The 15819-nt window shown below is 46.9% G+C and overlaps 1 protein-coding gene across 4 annotated transcripts in view; it reads left to right on the forward strand.

The window, feature by feature from the left end:
• Window positions 1-15819, forward strand: part of MCTP2 (multiple C2 and transmembrane domain containing 2) — a 179245-nt gene that overhangs the window by 49988 nt on the left and 113438 nt on the right. For all 4 annotated transcript variants that reach the window (XM_062204541.1, XM_062204542.1, XM_062204543.1 and 1 more), the window contains exons 8-9: window positions 7382-7546; window positions 9591-9721. In XM_062204541.1, coding sequence (XP_062060525.1) covers window positions 7382-7546; window positions 9591-9721 — 296 coding nt within the window. The remainder of the gene's footprint in view (window positions 1-7381; window positions 7547-9590; window positions 9722-15819) is intronic.

Genomic DNA, 15819 nt, shown 5'->3' on the forward strand with positions numbered 1-15819 from the left:
ATGAGCATTTAAGTGAGAATTGGTAAATCCATTTAAAATAGGACATCAGGTCCCTCGTTCCCTCTCATTGTATTTATTGCACATACTAGCAACTCTGAATACATCTGTATGTAAGCCTTGCTTTTTCCTTTGCTAATGTGTATGATGGTTATACAGTTAAGTAACTGCAGCTACTCCTCTTATGTCAGAGACTAAAAGGGGAAGAAAAATGATAGAAATGGAATTGGCACATAACTATATTCAGAAAGTTTGCACATGCACACACATGTACACTCACACTGCCACTCCTGTCATTGCACCTGCAGAGGGCCGAGTCTGAAGACCGTGGCTTTGAGTCATGAATTCACTGAGATACGTGCATACGTCTACACTGTCCCTCTTCTGATGTACCCCTTTACACGTTTATATGTCGGCTATCTGAGGCAGCAGACATACCCAATATTTGGTAGATCGTGGTTTTCTGTTTGAAATTGGCTAGTGGTACCAATTTCAGGCCTGTTTGTTCTCATGTTCTTTTTTTTTTTAAGTTTTATTTAATGAATATAAATTTCCGAATACAGTTTTTGAATTACGGTGGCTTTTCCCCCCCAACTTCCCTCCCATCCGCAACCCTTCCCTCTCCTGCTCCCTCTCCCCTTCCATTCACATCAAGATTCATTTTCAATTCTCTTTATATACAGAAGATCAATTCGGCATATATTAAGTAAAGATTTCAACAGTTTGCACCCACACAGAAACACAAAGTGTAAAATACTGTTTGAGTACTAGTTACAGCATTAAAAGAAGACTAGTGTCTGCAAATACTGGGTGAATAAAAAAGGGAGAGAATGATCCAACATGGGAAGTGGGATACAGAGCAGACTCATAGAATGGCAGATGTCCTAAACAGCACTCTGGCCTCAGAATCAGCCCTTAAGGCATTCGGATCTGGCTGAAGAGCCCATGAGAGTATTTTAGGCATGGAAAGCCAAGACACTGTAGCAAAAAAACAAACAAAAAAACCAACCTATATGAATGATCTCTGTGAGTGAGATCCCAGTGGAAAGAACAGGTCATCACAGAAGGAGGTACCTTTCTCTGAAGGGAGGAGAGAACTTCCACTTTGACTATGACCTCGAGTTCTTTCATTTCATTTCCTCTGGTTTTGTAGAGGCTGACTTCTGCGCGCAACATTTTCTGGGGCCCCGTCAGCTGACCTCCAGCTGGCCTCATACAATGAGGGGTTTGGCACAGGCTAGTTGTCATGGGAGAACTTACATTGAAAGTGAGCCATCAAAGAGTTTTGGAAGGAACACCCCTCTATATATTTTCTGTCTTTCTCATCTGTATATATAATCTACATCCAAACTGCATATGTATGCATGTATCTTATCTATGATCCCAAGCATACCAGCGTCTCAGCTGTCGTCTCTTTCATGTGTCTATCATCTATTTATGGATCATCTATCTCCCTGTCTCTCTGACTACCTAGATGTGGCTCTGCACAAGCCCACTACTGGTTGGGTTAACCCTGATATTTCTGTGCGTTGTGAAGTCCAGTTCAGCACTGGCCTGGGCAGACTGGCCTTTAGAGGCTTTCTTCCCTTCCAGAGCCTGCAGTCTTGTTCAGGTCTGACCATCAGTCTGCCGGGGTTCTCTAAGCGTGGTGTGCTCTGAGCCAGGAGGACAGGGACCCTGCATTCCTAAATATCACGTCAGCTCTTCCTGTCAGTGAATTAGACTCAGTCTTGCCCCCAAACCTCTGGGTGAGCAGAGACAAAGACTTAGAATCGATGGGCTAGTAGGAGAGAAGTAGAGAAATGGGATAGTTGGGAGGTGCAGTGCAGTTCTATAGTGACCTTGCAGGAGAGCAGGATGGGCTGGATGGCAGGCTTGGGGAGCTTTTCAGAGAGGCCTGGAGTGAATCTTACTGAATGAGAAGGAGGAGATAATGAGTTGAGATTCCTTCCCAGTCTAATGTGTGGCTCAGGACAAAGACTCCGAACAGTTTAATACAAATCTCTAAGCAATTGGTCTTCAGGACCTGGCCCCTGGGCCTTCTGCATCTGGCAGTCGTTAGCAATGCAGCGTCTTTGAACAGGACCCCAGGTGGCTCTGGAGCACAATCCAGTGTGAGGCTCCCCATGGAGAGATGGACAAGAGCATGGAGTGGGATGCTGGGAAGAGGGGGAGGCAAAGCTGGAGGCCAGGAGGGGCAGCTTTGTGGGCCAGTAGTGGTGGCCACTCACTGTTTGGATGGAGAAGGGCTGGGGTTAGAGGCCAGGCAGGTGGTGCCTGTGACGTGAAATGCACAGGTGTGCTCAGGCTGAGGTGCCAGCCTGCACCTGCCTTCTGCTCTGGGTGGAGGTGCTTTCAAAGTTATTTTAAGAAATGGTGAGAAACAGAAAATGGAACAGCAATGTGAAGGCCAGAAGGATGAATTAAGAAATATTAGATGGAAAATACTGATGCATAGGAGCACAACGTTTGACCTGGAGTTGCCTAGAGGTCAGGGAAAAGAGAAAGTATTGTTGACTTGCTTGACCTTTAGTATTGTTTTCTTTGTTCCTAGTAGGAAACATATTGAAATATTTTCCCATCCTAAACTCCAGAGTCATTGGCTATTCCCAGCCTTTATCTATGCTTTTAATCTTCAGCTAATCTAATTTTAAGTGCAAAACTTGAAGGATGCTATTCCCTTATAATTAAAAATATGCAGTTTAATAAAACGCTAATGCATTATCGCCAGCTAATGTATTTGTACACATAGATTACTCACATCCATGGAACTGTGATACAGTTTTCAGCTACAAATATAAATCTTATCTTCCATGGACATGGACATGGACATGTGGGGAATTTAAAAGGCTTTCTTTACATCCTCATGCAAAGATGTCCGTGGAGTCCGGGGAGGATTTATGCCTCCAGCGTGCTCTTCAGATGATATAAGAGGCTGCCAAGAAGGCCGATGCCTGGGAGCTGCTCCATCAGGGATGGATCTTCTCATGTCTTGCTACAGAGCTGTTGACAAGGAACAGTAGTTTTACATGTTCCGAGAGCTTGAAAGGGGGAGCTCGGTGAAAGCTTTACAGGCTGAACGTTTTCCCTTCACTTTTCAAAACGGCAGTTAGTATAGTTAGAGTCTTGCTGTACTCTTCGTTTTACTTTGATGAAAGTAATTTCCATTGGCACCTGCTTTCTCAGAATGGCTTTGGAAAAATGAGATTCCAAATAGGATGCCATGACAACAAGGGCTGACCACCTTATAAAATGTACATGCACAACATTTGGTATGCAATAGGTACACTTCATGGCTTTTTCTCAGCTCGTCCTCTCCCTCTCGCTCTCTGTTTTTCTTTTGGTATTTTGTTAATATTTTGGATAATCAACTGAGATTTTGATCAGCGTGTTCAGGGCTAGACCAAGGCATAGTAGTGAACTCTTGGTTCGATTGTGAGGGCTGCAGGCCCAGCTGCCGCCTCCATGGCCTCCTGTCTGGGTCTTTCTCTACTCCAGACCTCTTTGCCACTCTTGCTGGCTCGGGGCAGAAGGGACACGCTGATCTCACCTGTCTGTCATTCCTGGTTTTTCTCTGCAGTCACAACAAGGAACCCATATCACCCTCTCCCCAGCATGCCCCTCAGACATCACGTTTGGATAATGCACACAGCTGAGCTGCGGTCCATTCCATGGGTCTCAGAGATGGTAGGTCACCCCCTGTGTTGAGCACCTGTCTCCTCCTGGATCAGACATTTCTGAAGATTCCCCTCCAATGTAAAGGGAGCGGGAACTCCACAGTGTATGCTTTCACTTCTTTCATTCTCTCGCCTTTTCTTCCCATCCTTGCCTTGACCTTGGGATTGCCATGACCCGGAGGAAATTAGCATTTTCAAGGCTGTTTAATCTTTGCGACAATCAATGCATCTCTCATGAATACCACTCCTTTCTTGCTGTCGGTCCCTAGCGCATGTCTTTGGAGGGAAGTCACATTCTGTCTCTGGAGCAGGGGTGAGCATTGGGTGGGATGGGGGCTGAGGAAGAGAGCGGGAGAATGAATCAACTAGGAAAGACTAAAAGGTCTGATCCTGCGAGAGGAAGGAGAAACATAACAGAACCCTGATGCGCTGTATTTTCTCCCTGATGGCTGCAGAGGAATTAGGGTCAGGACCCAGCAACCTCGCGCTATCTCCTGGTGTGTGTTTGCCTTCAGGTGGGGTGGGCTTCCCCTTTGATGGGTCATTTCCTTCTCTGCTTTCCCGTTCCAGGCAGCATTAAGATGACAAATTTCACACACAGGCTCGGGCACAGGCGTGGAAACCCGAGCTATTCGGCTAACTGAGTGCAGATGAGTCAATTCATGGTAGGGAGGACAGGAGGGTCTGAAGGGCAACAAAGACTCAGAGAGGCCAGGCCTGCACCGCGGCACACAGAGGATGGCCCAGATGCTGCCCCAGCCACAGGCACTCTTATGCCTGCTCACGCCTAAGAATTTCCAAAGCACACCCACGCTCACACCCCTAGCCCAGAATGCGTGGCCCACAGATGAGGTCTTATATTGGAGATAAATGTATCGTGGCATTTGCAGAACTATTTAGGGTGAAGTACGTCGGATAAGGACCTTGTGTTCTTCCCTGTGAACTCTGTAATAAATCCTTTCCCTCTCCACCCCACTTTTAGGAAGATGGAAAAAAAAAATCTTGGACGGCAAAGAGCAACTCCATCAGATCAAACGCAACTGCGTTAAAGACTAAAATGTTCAAAGTCCGACCGAGATAGATAAAGGCTTTGATGGGAAGTGGATATCTCCCAGGGACGTTACAAGCAATAATCCAGATGTTGTGGCGTAATGGAACGGGTGTCCACGGATAGATCAGGAGCCCCAGCCAAGCCTCGCCTGGTCCCGGTCTCCGCCTTGCCCTCACATGCTGTTTGGCCATATGGAGCCTATCTGCAGGCCCCTTAATAACCAGCTTTGGATTCCATTTTCACAGAGCTCCTAGAGCTAAGTGGGGCTGTTTTATGGACAAGTTAGATAGAAGCCTTTCCAAGATAAACATCCAATTTGAAATTAGGACATACCAAGCCACAACATTATTTTAGGGCATATTTCATGGAAGTGCTGCCATTTGTCTTATGCAGCTGCCACACTGTGGGATGCCCTTTGATCCTTTGCGGACACGACTCCCTGTTTTATGAAAAGGATTTTGAAATAGTTGCAGTGTTTGGGGAGGAATATATCTGTCGGAACTCTGAAGCATGGCCGTGGGACAGGTCATGCTTTAGCATGTTGGTTGGCAAGTCAAACTTCAAGACGAAGAAGAGAAAGGAATTGCAGTATGATATATGAATCAAAAATCCCATTTTCGTTTTAAAGGTAGAAGTTTCCAACCCATGTACTTCTTATGTCTACAACTATATAGATATACACACACACCCCTCAGCTTATATATTGATATGTGATATACTTTTAACAAGTATAACACGGGTTGATTTTTGGCTTTCCTAAACCTTTGCTAATAAATATGTTCTATGCAAAATCCAGCTGTAAATAGGAGTTAAAAATTATGTGAGTTCTCCATATTTTCCTTTGAAAAATCAGTTCTTCCCTTATTTGCCCTCTTTCTCTGTCTTGGCACTTTCAAAATATATGTATGTGCATGTGTGTGTGTGAGAGAGCGAGCGAGAGACAGACAGGGAGGGAGGAGAAATGCAGCATGGATTGCAAGCTTGGGAGCAGGCATTTCCTTAAGTATGCTTTGTCTTGAGTCCTCTAAACTGGCCGACAGAAGGCCTGGGGTGGCATTGTTGCACAGTTTGAGAGGATGGCGTGATGTAGTTGGATGAGGTAAGCTGCTAGATAATTAATATGGCCCTGCCTTCCCATTTGTTGTGATAAATTATGACTAACTGGTGTTGGAGAAAATTGGTGTCTAAATGATCCTGAAGACATAGCGAGCGGGTGACAGGAGGGGATATACACTGTTCAAGATTCATTGCTTGACTGCTGCCCAGAGCGCTTCAACCCTTTAACCCACTTCTTTCTCCTCCAGGAGAGAAGCCTGGGCTGTGCTGAGTGAACTGCACCAGCTACAGGCAGCAGATGGGGCGTGTGGAAGCCCTAAGTCCAACCCCTTGCCATGAAAAGGCGTTGTTGAGACCACTGAGCAAATGCAGATACGCCCTGGGGGCTTAGTGGCATACAGTGGTCATGGCGTCATGGTTCTGTCATCATCCATACGGGTTTTGCTTTAAAATGTTTCAGCCAGGGTGGGCGCTTGACCGAGTGGTTGAGAGGCCAGTTCGGATGCTCACTTTCTCTATCGGAGTTCCTGTGTGTGTTCCCTGGCTTGGCTCCTGACTCCGGCTTCCCTCTTGTAAACCCTGGCTTGGCTCCTGACTCCGGCTTCCCCCTTGTAAACCCTGGGAGGCTGCAGTGATCATGCAAGTGGTTGGGTTCTTGCCTCTCATGTGGGAGACCTTATATTGGCTGCCTGGACCCTGCAGGTATTAGAATAACCACTCAGCTGGCAGCTGTCTTCCCCACCCTCTTTAAAACACAATATGAAAGCCAGAAATAATGAAGCGCTAGATGAAATAGCAAAATGTTGAACCTGGTGATGAAGTATGTAGAGATTTATACTGTTCTCTTTACCTTGGTGTATGCTTAAAAATTTACACGATAGAACTTAAGTACGAAGTGTGATCATCTTCTTCCCAATTAAAGGGGCTGTTTAACTTTTTACTACAATGTGTTTGAGGTGTGAATGTGTGTGTGTGTGTGTGTGAATACCATAATTGAAGAAAAGGAAAAATGAATGGAACAGCTACCACACCCCTCTGGGTCCCGAGTGCTGTGAGATGCATGTCTTCCATCCCCCTCCTCGACCTCCTCCCATCCCACCCCACTTGGCTGGTGCTGCAAAGCCCATTTGGCGAGGGAGGCCATTACAGGCTGCATTTAAAGTTGGTCTGGGGTTTTTCTTAGTAGCCTAAGGAATAAGGGAAAGTTGGGACAGTTTTGAATGTGATGGAAAATGCAAAACCACTGTTTCTGAATGCCCCTGGGTTTTTGGTCTCCCTGCCTCCTGCTGATCTCTTTCCCATAATGCTTTGCTTTCCTTCCTACTACTAACATAGCTAAAGGCCCATTTGAGGTTGCTCCTACCAAAGATCACACCGGGGGGAGGCCAGGCCAGCGTCAATCAAAGGGATGCCTGTGCTCATCCTTTGCGATGTTGTTCCAAGTCCAAGCGCGGCACATCACTGTGACTACAGGTTTGCAAAACCAGTGGAGAGTGCCAGTTCTCATTATCGGGTGTGGAAAGCAGGGATCCCTGTGATCACCAGCGCCACTGTCCAGAATTATCAGCGCATTTATACGTCCTCTGTTTGTTTTTCTTAGTCCTCTTTGATACGCAACCTACGGCTCTCAGAGTCCTTGAAAAAGAACCAACTCTGGAACGGGATTATAAGTATCACGCTGCTGGAAGGCAGGAACGTCTCGTATGGGAGCATGGCCGAGATGTTTGTTCAGTTAAAACTGGGAGACCAGAGGTATAAGAGTAAGGTAAGTTCTGTCGGTGCCGTGGAAGGAAGATATCTGTAAGAATAAGAGAGGAGAAATTCTTCTCAACTCTGACTTTCACAGGAACGAAAATAGCTCACTCTGACCCTCCTAAATATAGCAAGGAAGCTATCAGAAAGCAAACTGCTTGTATAGAGGCAGGCAGTTTATGAGTATTATTTTTGTTGCTTAATAGAATTAATTTTAATAGAACAACTCGGAGCTAGAGAAAGCTTATTAAATCACAGATTTAAATGCATGATTTATTTTCATTTTGAAAATAAGCAGACTTCAGAGAATGGGAAAGGTATAGCTAGATTTCAAAATCCTGCAAAAATGAAAATATAATAATGATATTTGTGTTGAATATTTGAGATAATGGGAAACATTTTAAAAATTTTACTTTGCTTTCTCTTACCTTTTAGTCTAAACACTAACAATAGATACCTAGTGCTGCTGCTTTTTGTTGTGATCCTTTTGAAAAATTAGCCCCTTGAAGTAGTAAAGGCGATGTGTTTTAAACAAAAGTCGGGGCAGTTTTTCCCTTTAAAAATCAATATCAAACTCCATTTAATTTCTAATCTTAGTAAGTTGGGGTGGATTTTATTTCAAAAGCCACAGTCTCCAAAGCATGGTAATTAATTAGTTTTACATAACTGTCAGACAGGAATATTTTCTGTTTTTTGAATTGAGGAAGCTGGGAGTCACTTGCCAAAAGCCACACTTTTGCAAGTAGGCTGGGGATGTTTGCACTTGGAGCTTTGCACCTGCAACACAACAGTTGCAGGCAGGTGAGAAAAGGCAGAAGGTCGTCTGTGCTGCGCCGTTCCCAGTGCAAACCCAAATATCCAATCTCATTTGCTGGAGCACAGAGGCCTGAGGATTGAGGCTTAGATTTGAGAAGAGTTTATGAGCAATGCAGAAAGTTGAGGGGGAGTTCTGACAGGGATGTGCAATTAGTTTCCACAAGTAGTTGTGGTCTGAGCCTCACAGTGGCAGCATATCCAGGGGAACCACGACCCTCCACAAAGATTCCGTTAGCCAGCCTGGGTCAAGCTGAGGGTTTATGGAAAAATTACTCAGCACCAGAAACACTTAGCCCATTGCACTCAGGTGAAATGTAGAACTAGTGCCCTGTTGGCTGCCTTCACCGGTGGGGAACACTGCGTTTAGTTTGTGATGTAATGGGCTTCTGTTTTGCTTCCTGCTTTCTAAACCCTGTGCTCTGGCGTTGAAGCCTGAGGTGGAAAACAGGTTAAATGATTGTATAAGGCCTGGGCTACTGCTGAGGCCCGAGCTGTCTGTGTTTCCTTGGCCGCGATGGTTGGTGCTGCGGTTAGGTTTAACCCTGGTGTGTACCATCAGAGCCTCATACTCAGTGACCCATGGGCTTGTACACTTTTGATGCACAGATTGAATTTCTAAATAAATGAAAACGTTGCCAGTGACGCAAGCCCACAATCAGGTTGGAGTCACTGTTGGAGAACAAGAAACACTTGGGGGGTGGGGTTCATGCCCTCTGGTTAATTTATAAGTTTGGCTGCAGCAGAATTTCATGACTTCAGGTCTCAAAATAGGTGGCTGTGTACGACATACAGGTTTCTCACTGAATGCATCAGACAGATGTTAATGAAGACCCCCAAACTGCTACGTTATATAGTTCTTAAGCTAATAGTGAATGGAAATGGCAACACAGATGTGATGTGCATTTGATTAAGAAATTGATATTGCCTTCTGTAAGAGAGCAACCGAAGCCAGCTCTTGATGCGTTCATGTCGCTGAGGTTCGAGGGTTTCCTGCCAGACAGCAATGTTCTCTGTATTCAGGCAGATGGGTTCCTGAACCTGACGCCAGGCAAGGATATAGTAATGCTGTGTTGGTTCTTGAGCCCTCGAATTTCTTTCTATGCCGAGATGGAGAGTTTGTAAGGGGCATGGGGGTGAGGCTCAGCGTCAGGAGCCCCTGCAGCTTAGAAATGCAATGACTGTGTAGCTGCTTTCACAATGGTGTTTGAAGAAAATAAATGTCGTAACTGCATGTTTTCTAGACACTGTGTAAGAGTGCAAATCCGCAGTGGCAGGAACAGTTTGACTTTCACTACTTCTCTGACAGGATGGGCATTTTGGACATTGAAGTGTGGGCAAAGGACAGCAAAAAGCACCAGGAACGTCTGGGCACGTGAGTCTGCTTTGCCTCTGAGCGTGGGAGTGTGTGTCTGTGTGGGGCGCCCGGACTGAGGCCTGTGCTCTGTGTACCCCCCACCCCTTCCCCAACCCCCAGCAAGCCAGCAGGACGGCGGTCCTGATGGGAAAATTTGTGTTCGTTTGTCTGATTTGCTTTATTTGAATTGGTAAATGACACTCAGGGTTGATTAAAATGGAAGGTGGCCCGTCAGATACTCTCTGAAGAATGACAGTTTGTCATTGCAGAGTGTTTGGGACCTGTTCATGTAAATTTGCAATAAACAATGTAATGCTGCTTACTGTAACATCTATAATACAACAAAGCCTTAAGGCAGGGTGTCCACGTGAAGAAAACTATTCAGCATCGTTGATGTCCCTTGCAGCAAGCCGTTGTAAAATCTATTGAGGCCAAATCGGTTTACTTTGATTTCTCTACTTTGGACCCTGCCAACTTAATCAAGGGGCTCACCCATATGTGATGGGGGCAGTAGTTAGCAAGATAGCTCCTCTGCGGTCTTGTGAGGAAGAGCACAATGAAGTGAACCCTGCAGGCATTGCATCTCTTTGACTGTTAGGACAGCCATGTAAGCCAGTGGCTTTGTGCCCAGTGAAAAAGGTGAGGAAGTGGAGCACAAGACGTACATCAGTGACTTGGCCATAGGCTTGACACATGTTTGAGTCAGGACCCTGTGTTTCTGAAGACCAAGTCCTTTCCACCAAATCACTGTCTTTTGCTCGCCTAGATGCACACACTTTGTGCTCTACTTTTATTATTTGTACACAAACATTGAAAGGAATCCCAACAGCGTCCAGTCTCCGTTTGAGACTTAGCACTTGGGTCCCCTGTGTGGAATGGAAGGGGCTCTCACTGCCACGTTTGGGGCCAGAGCCTGTCCACTCCTTCCCATGCTCTGTGTCAAGATTCTGTTTGTGGAAGGGGCCTTATTGCTGAAAACTGAAGGCGGGAAACCACCCCTCTAGTACGACCCTTCCATTTTACAGCGAGGGAATCTGCTGGCCCCCGGAGGTGGCCGGTTTTTCCAGCAGCAAGGGGTTCACTGGCAGAGATGGGACGAGGTCGTGGGAACTCCATGCCTCACGCAGTGATTTTCCTCTGTGCAATGCTTAGCCAACTTCTCCCACGCAGAGCATGGGCTCTGCCAGCTGTCTTCACCCCATCCCACCTCAGTGGCCTACCCTGAGGTAGCCAGGTCAAGACTTAGACTGAGGGAGCCTTCCTCCCAGCAGAGGTCTCCATTGCACAGGACCCTGTGGCAAATTTCAGGATGTTTGTTGAATCTGGCTCTCAGCACCACGATTGTGCAGAAAATGAATGGATGTGTATACACACACGCCTTTGCTTGGTGACACGTGTCCACATGCCCGCTGGCGGGGCAACACCCGTGACGCTTGCCCAGACCTGTGCTCTTTGACCTCCAGAGGCATCTCTCTGCTCAGGTGCCTCATCCCCACCCTGGGCGTAACTGGCAGGCAGCAGCCATTGTATCTTCACTGCTCAGCTACTAGGCCGGGTAAGGGCATCTGGATCACACAGCAGACCGTGCCCCACTTTACAGCTCCCGCAGGAAGTCTCCCGTGGTCCCGTATTGGTGCTGGATTGCTCGTCTGACCTTGCCTTTCCTGCCTCCACCGCACCTGCGACTGAGATGCCTCAGGTTGTTCTCAGTGCATCCCTCCTGGTCAGCAGAGTGGCATCCCTGTGTCCTGAGGAAGCTAAGAGTAGCACCCTCTGCACTAGCCCTCAGGGCAAGGGTTACTTACACAAGTGCAGAGTGTTATCTGCAGGATGGGAATCCGGGCTGCTGCCCTTGCATTTTCCATGGTATTGCGTTGTTGTGTTCCAGCCACATCGTAGGAAGTGCTTTCTGCAAATGAGCGGTGGGTTGTTTCACAGAGACAAAAATAGTGTAAGATGTCCATTTTATTGTGCTTTGGTATTCATGGATTGTTTTTAGACATTTCCTGTTTGTGACAGCCTTGTACCTGCCTAGGAGGCCACTCTGTTCTTCTTCCTCATGGGTTTTAAGGGATCTCTCCCACCCATCCCTGCCACTGCCCGCCTTGGTGTCCTTTTCCTTTGTCCTCCGGGGAGCTGGCCCCACGGCCTCTCCCTGAGTGAACTTGCCCTTTGCGGTGTTAATACGGCTTCTCAGATTTGAAGCAGAGAAGGTGCCCACATGGGCATGGTGCTGACGCTTTTCTTACACTTCCTTCTCATTAGCTACCTTTTAAATATTTAAACTCTGTCTTGCTCATTGTTTCCTTTGTGGCTTTCATTTTAAGGCTCATCTGTTTTGTCTTCCAACTGTTGGGAAAATGTCCTTTTGAGCCAGGAGGCTCTTGAACAGTGAGAATCTTACTTGTGTCCTAAGTCCTGCCCCTTATTTTGTTTTTTGGACAACATCCTGATAATGACTTAAAGGTCTCGAGGGCCTCTAAGGAAATTCTCTTCCCTGAGATGTAGGCAGGTCGTTGGAGCAAATGAATACCACAAAGTGAGTCTCCCTGCCATGGCCCCGTATGTGACCTTGGACAATGAATTCTGTGGGGTCTGACTCCCTGTCTGTTTAGCAGGGTCACCTGCCAACTTGTGGGGTCACCATGATGACCACAGTCTATTTCACTTTGTCTTTCCTTGAGCACTCAAGTGGTAAATATTTTCTTTTTTTTCTTCTGCAAGGCAACTATAAATCTTCACAATACTTGCCACTAAAATCATGCACTTTAAGTAAATGAAATATGACTGAAATTTAGTGTGTGTATCAAACTATGTTTTCCCATAACAGTAAAAAACTAAATTTGTTTTTGGTAGTGAGCAGTGGATATCTTCAAGAACCTGGGAGGAAGGACATTCATTGACTGGGGCTGCTAGGTTAGGTAGAACAGCACAGGGCTATGGGGCTGTGCTCGTGTGAGTGAAGAACAGGTGTAGTGCTTGGTTACATGATGAGAAATCACATTGATGTCAGTAATTGTTAACTTAGTGGTGGTCAGCTATGACCCTGTTGGGTGTCCAGTGTCTCCCAGGCTCTCCTGAGTCACATGGAGCTCTCTGACGTTCCTTGTGCCCTAGTCCATCTGCCCGCGTCCTCTTGTGGAGCTACGTGTGACTTCCAAGGAGGAGGGTGAGATGAAGGGAGTAAGTCACAACGTCCCCTGAGACGGTGCTGCCTACTGTTGTCGTCTACTTGGTGATCCTGTAACCAATCACCGGAGACTGAGCACTGCATAGAAAGGGGGATGACTTAGTTCAGAGCTCTGGAGGACCAAGAGCGTGTTGCCTGCATTGGCTCCTGGGGAGGGCCTTCTGACTTTGTCAGTGTGGTGGATGGTGTCACAGGACAGGTGCCACAAGCAGGGGAGGCCAAACGCCTGGAACAACCTTGCGTTAAGCCAGCCAACTCTCATGGTGACGAATCTAGGCCCCGCAGAAGAACAACTCATTCCCTTGTGGAAAGTGTCAGTCCTGTCATAAAGGTTGCAGCACCTCAATCGCTCAAATTGAGAACCACGTTCCCACTTGAGTCTTTGTGGGAGCGAACCATATGTAAACCGTAGCACCTACAAACAAACCAAGATCAGCACCTGAGATTAGGAACGGACACGAGGCTATGTTTCACCTGCTCCACCCTTAAACGAAAATGCCAAGAGGACATGTAACAGGTGCATATAAATGATTCCATTGTAACCTGTGTCATCTCAAGGTAACTGCACCATTTTCTTAAAGAAGGCTTTCCATCTCAAGGTGATCCTGGAGATTTACTTGCCCTAGAATATTCTAGACATTATTTGGTTTGGACAGGTTACGAGCGTGCCCAGGCTGTTTTGACTGACTTGTCTTGAGTCACTCCCTCATCCCAGGAGGTACCTTGTAAAGTGGCTCTACTGCTCGCCCAGTTTATTAGGGACTGGGAGGCAGTACACAGCCTGGGCTGGGATTTCTCCGGACAAATTGCACCCCGTGTCGTTGATCTGCTTTTACAGCCTGGCCTGACACATTCACCGTTTTCTTCCCGTTCACCACTTCCTTAGCCTCTGAGATTTACAGCTTTTAAAACTATAGCACTCTTTCCTGCCCCTTGCATTTAAGTTAAGAGCTGACCAGTCTGTAATATAAAGCATAGAATTACGGTAATGAGTAAGAGGTTAAAAGCTATCATGGCAAGTAAAAGTTGAGAGGGTTTGGCTGACTGATACGGTAAAATTATGTGTTGAATTAAAACATTAAAATGCTGTGGGATTAATGGAGAAAGACAAGAACAGGAGGTCAGAAACAATGCTAAATCAACCCATTCACTGCCTTCATACATGCCCGTTGGAGGAAGAAAAAGTAATTTAGTCCCTGTTTTCTTTAGGTAAGTAAGGAGAACCTTGGAATTTTCCATCTAGGAGACACACCTAGGGAATAAATTTCTTTCCAATTTTTCTTTCTTAGGGAAAGAGAGGCTGTAAAAGATTCAGTTAACACAAAGAACTGACTTTTTCATTTGGATTTTTTTACACTGTGAGTTTCATTATGCCCTGGCATTCATTTGTTCACGTGTTCACGTGTTCATTTCTTTTCTTTTTCTTTTTCTTTTTTTTTTTTTGACAGAGTGGATAGAGACAGAGAAAGGTCTTCCTTTGCCGTTGGTTCACCCTCCAATGGCCGCTGCGGCCGGCGTACCGCGCTGATCCAAAGCCAGGAGCCAGGCTTCTCCTGGTCTCCCATGGGGTGCAGGCCCAAGCACTTGGGCCATCCTCCACTGCACTCCCAGGCCACAGCAGAGAGCTGGCCTGGAAGAGGGGCAACCGGGACTAGAACCCGGTATGCTGGCACCGCTAGGCAGAGGATTAGCCTGTTGAGCCATGGCGCCGGCCCATGTGTTCGTTTCATTCAGCAAAACTTACAATCCGGCCAGGGTGCTGAAGTTTCAGTGCAAGACAATAGAGAGGTTGAGGCCAGGGCACTGGTAAGTTCTGGGAGGCTGCAAGTAACCAGGCCATGGCAGTGTCGGGAGCGAGGGCTATGGACCCTGGAGTCCTGGAAAACCCTAGGCTCATATGGGGCAGCGTTTGGGAACATGAGGGCTCCAAGCCTGTAGGACCAATGGTCATTAGCCTGCCCAAGAGACTGTCCAGGAAAGCATGAAGGATGAGCAAAGACCTGGACAGGGAAGAGTCATGTCCCCTGGGAGACACCTGGCTGGGGAGAAGAGGGTTGGTGATGTTGCCTGATGAGGCCACATAGGGAGGCACCAGTGTAGTCACAGAGCCACGGGGACTTTAGCCTGTGCAAAGAACAGGGGCCGCCCGTTCAAGCACAAACACATCAGTGACTGCAGTTTTTCTTTCCATCATGCAAATCTGGTATCACCGGAGCTCCCCACACTGACTTCTGAGATCTCGGGCTGGAGTAGAACTTCCTGGTCACCTAAGGCTCTGTGTTGCGCCTTCTGAGTGATTCTCCAGACATGGTCGCTCCCCCTGAGTGTGAGGTCACATGGGATGCCAAGGGGGTAGACCTGATGGGTTAATGCTCATTCATCCTCTTTCTTGTGGAGGTGCTCCGAGTGTTTTCCACTGTGTTTCTATCAGCGAGAAGAGGGATTTCATAAACTTTATTTTTAGTACGGGATCATTGGATATTTTGAGCAAAGTTTGTTGGACTGGAGTAAGCTACAAATCATTTTTTAAAAACCAACAGGTTAGGGGTCAGTGCTGTGGTGTGGTGGGTGGGGCCACCGCCTGTAGTGATGGCATCCATGTGGATGCTGGTTCAGGTCCTGGCTGCTCCATTTCCGATCCAGCTCTATACTGTGGCCTGAGAGGACAGTGGAGGATGGTCTGGGTGTTTGGGCCCCTGAGCCTGCGTAGGGAACCTGGGGGAGGCTCCTGGCTTGTGGCTTCAGATAGGCCCTGCTCTAGTCATGGCAGCCATTTGGAGAGTGGACCAGCTGATGGAAGACCTCTTTCTCCCCTCTACTCTCTCTGTCTCTTTCTCTCTCCTCTCTACTCTCTGACTCTGCCTCTCTAAAACTGATTTCAAATAAAAATAAATCTTTAAAAAAACTGTTTAAAAACCAACAGGTT

The sequence above is a fragment of the Lepus europaeus genome, chromosome 11, assembly GCF_033115175.1.
Source record: "Lepus europaeus isolate LE1 chromosome 11, mLepTim1.pri, whole genome shotgun sequence".
In the NCBI taxonomy this organism is placed as follows: Eukaryota; Metazoa; Chordata; class Mammalia; order Lagomorpha; family Leporidae; genus Lepus; species Lepus europaeus.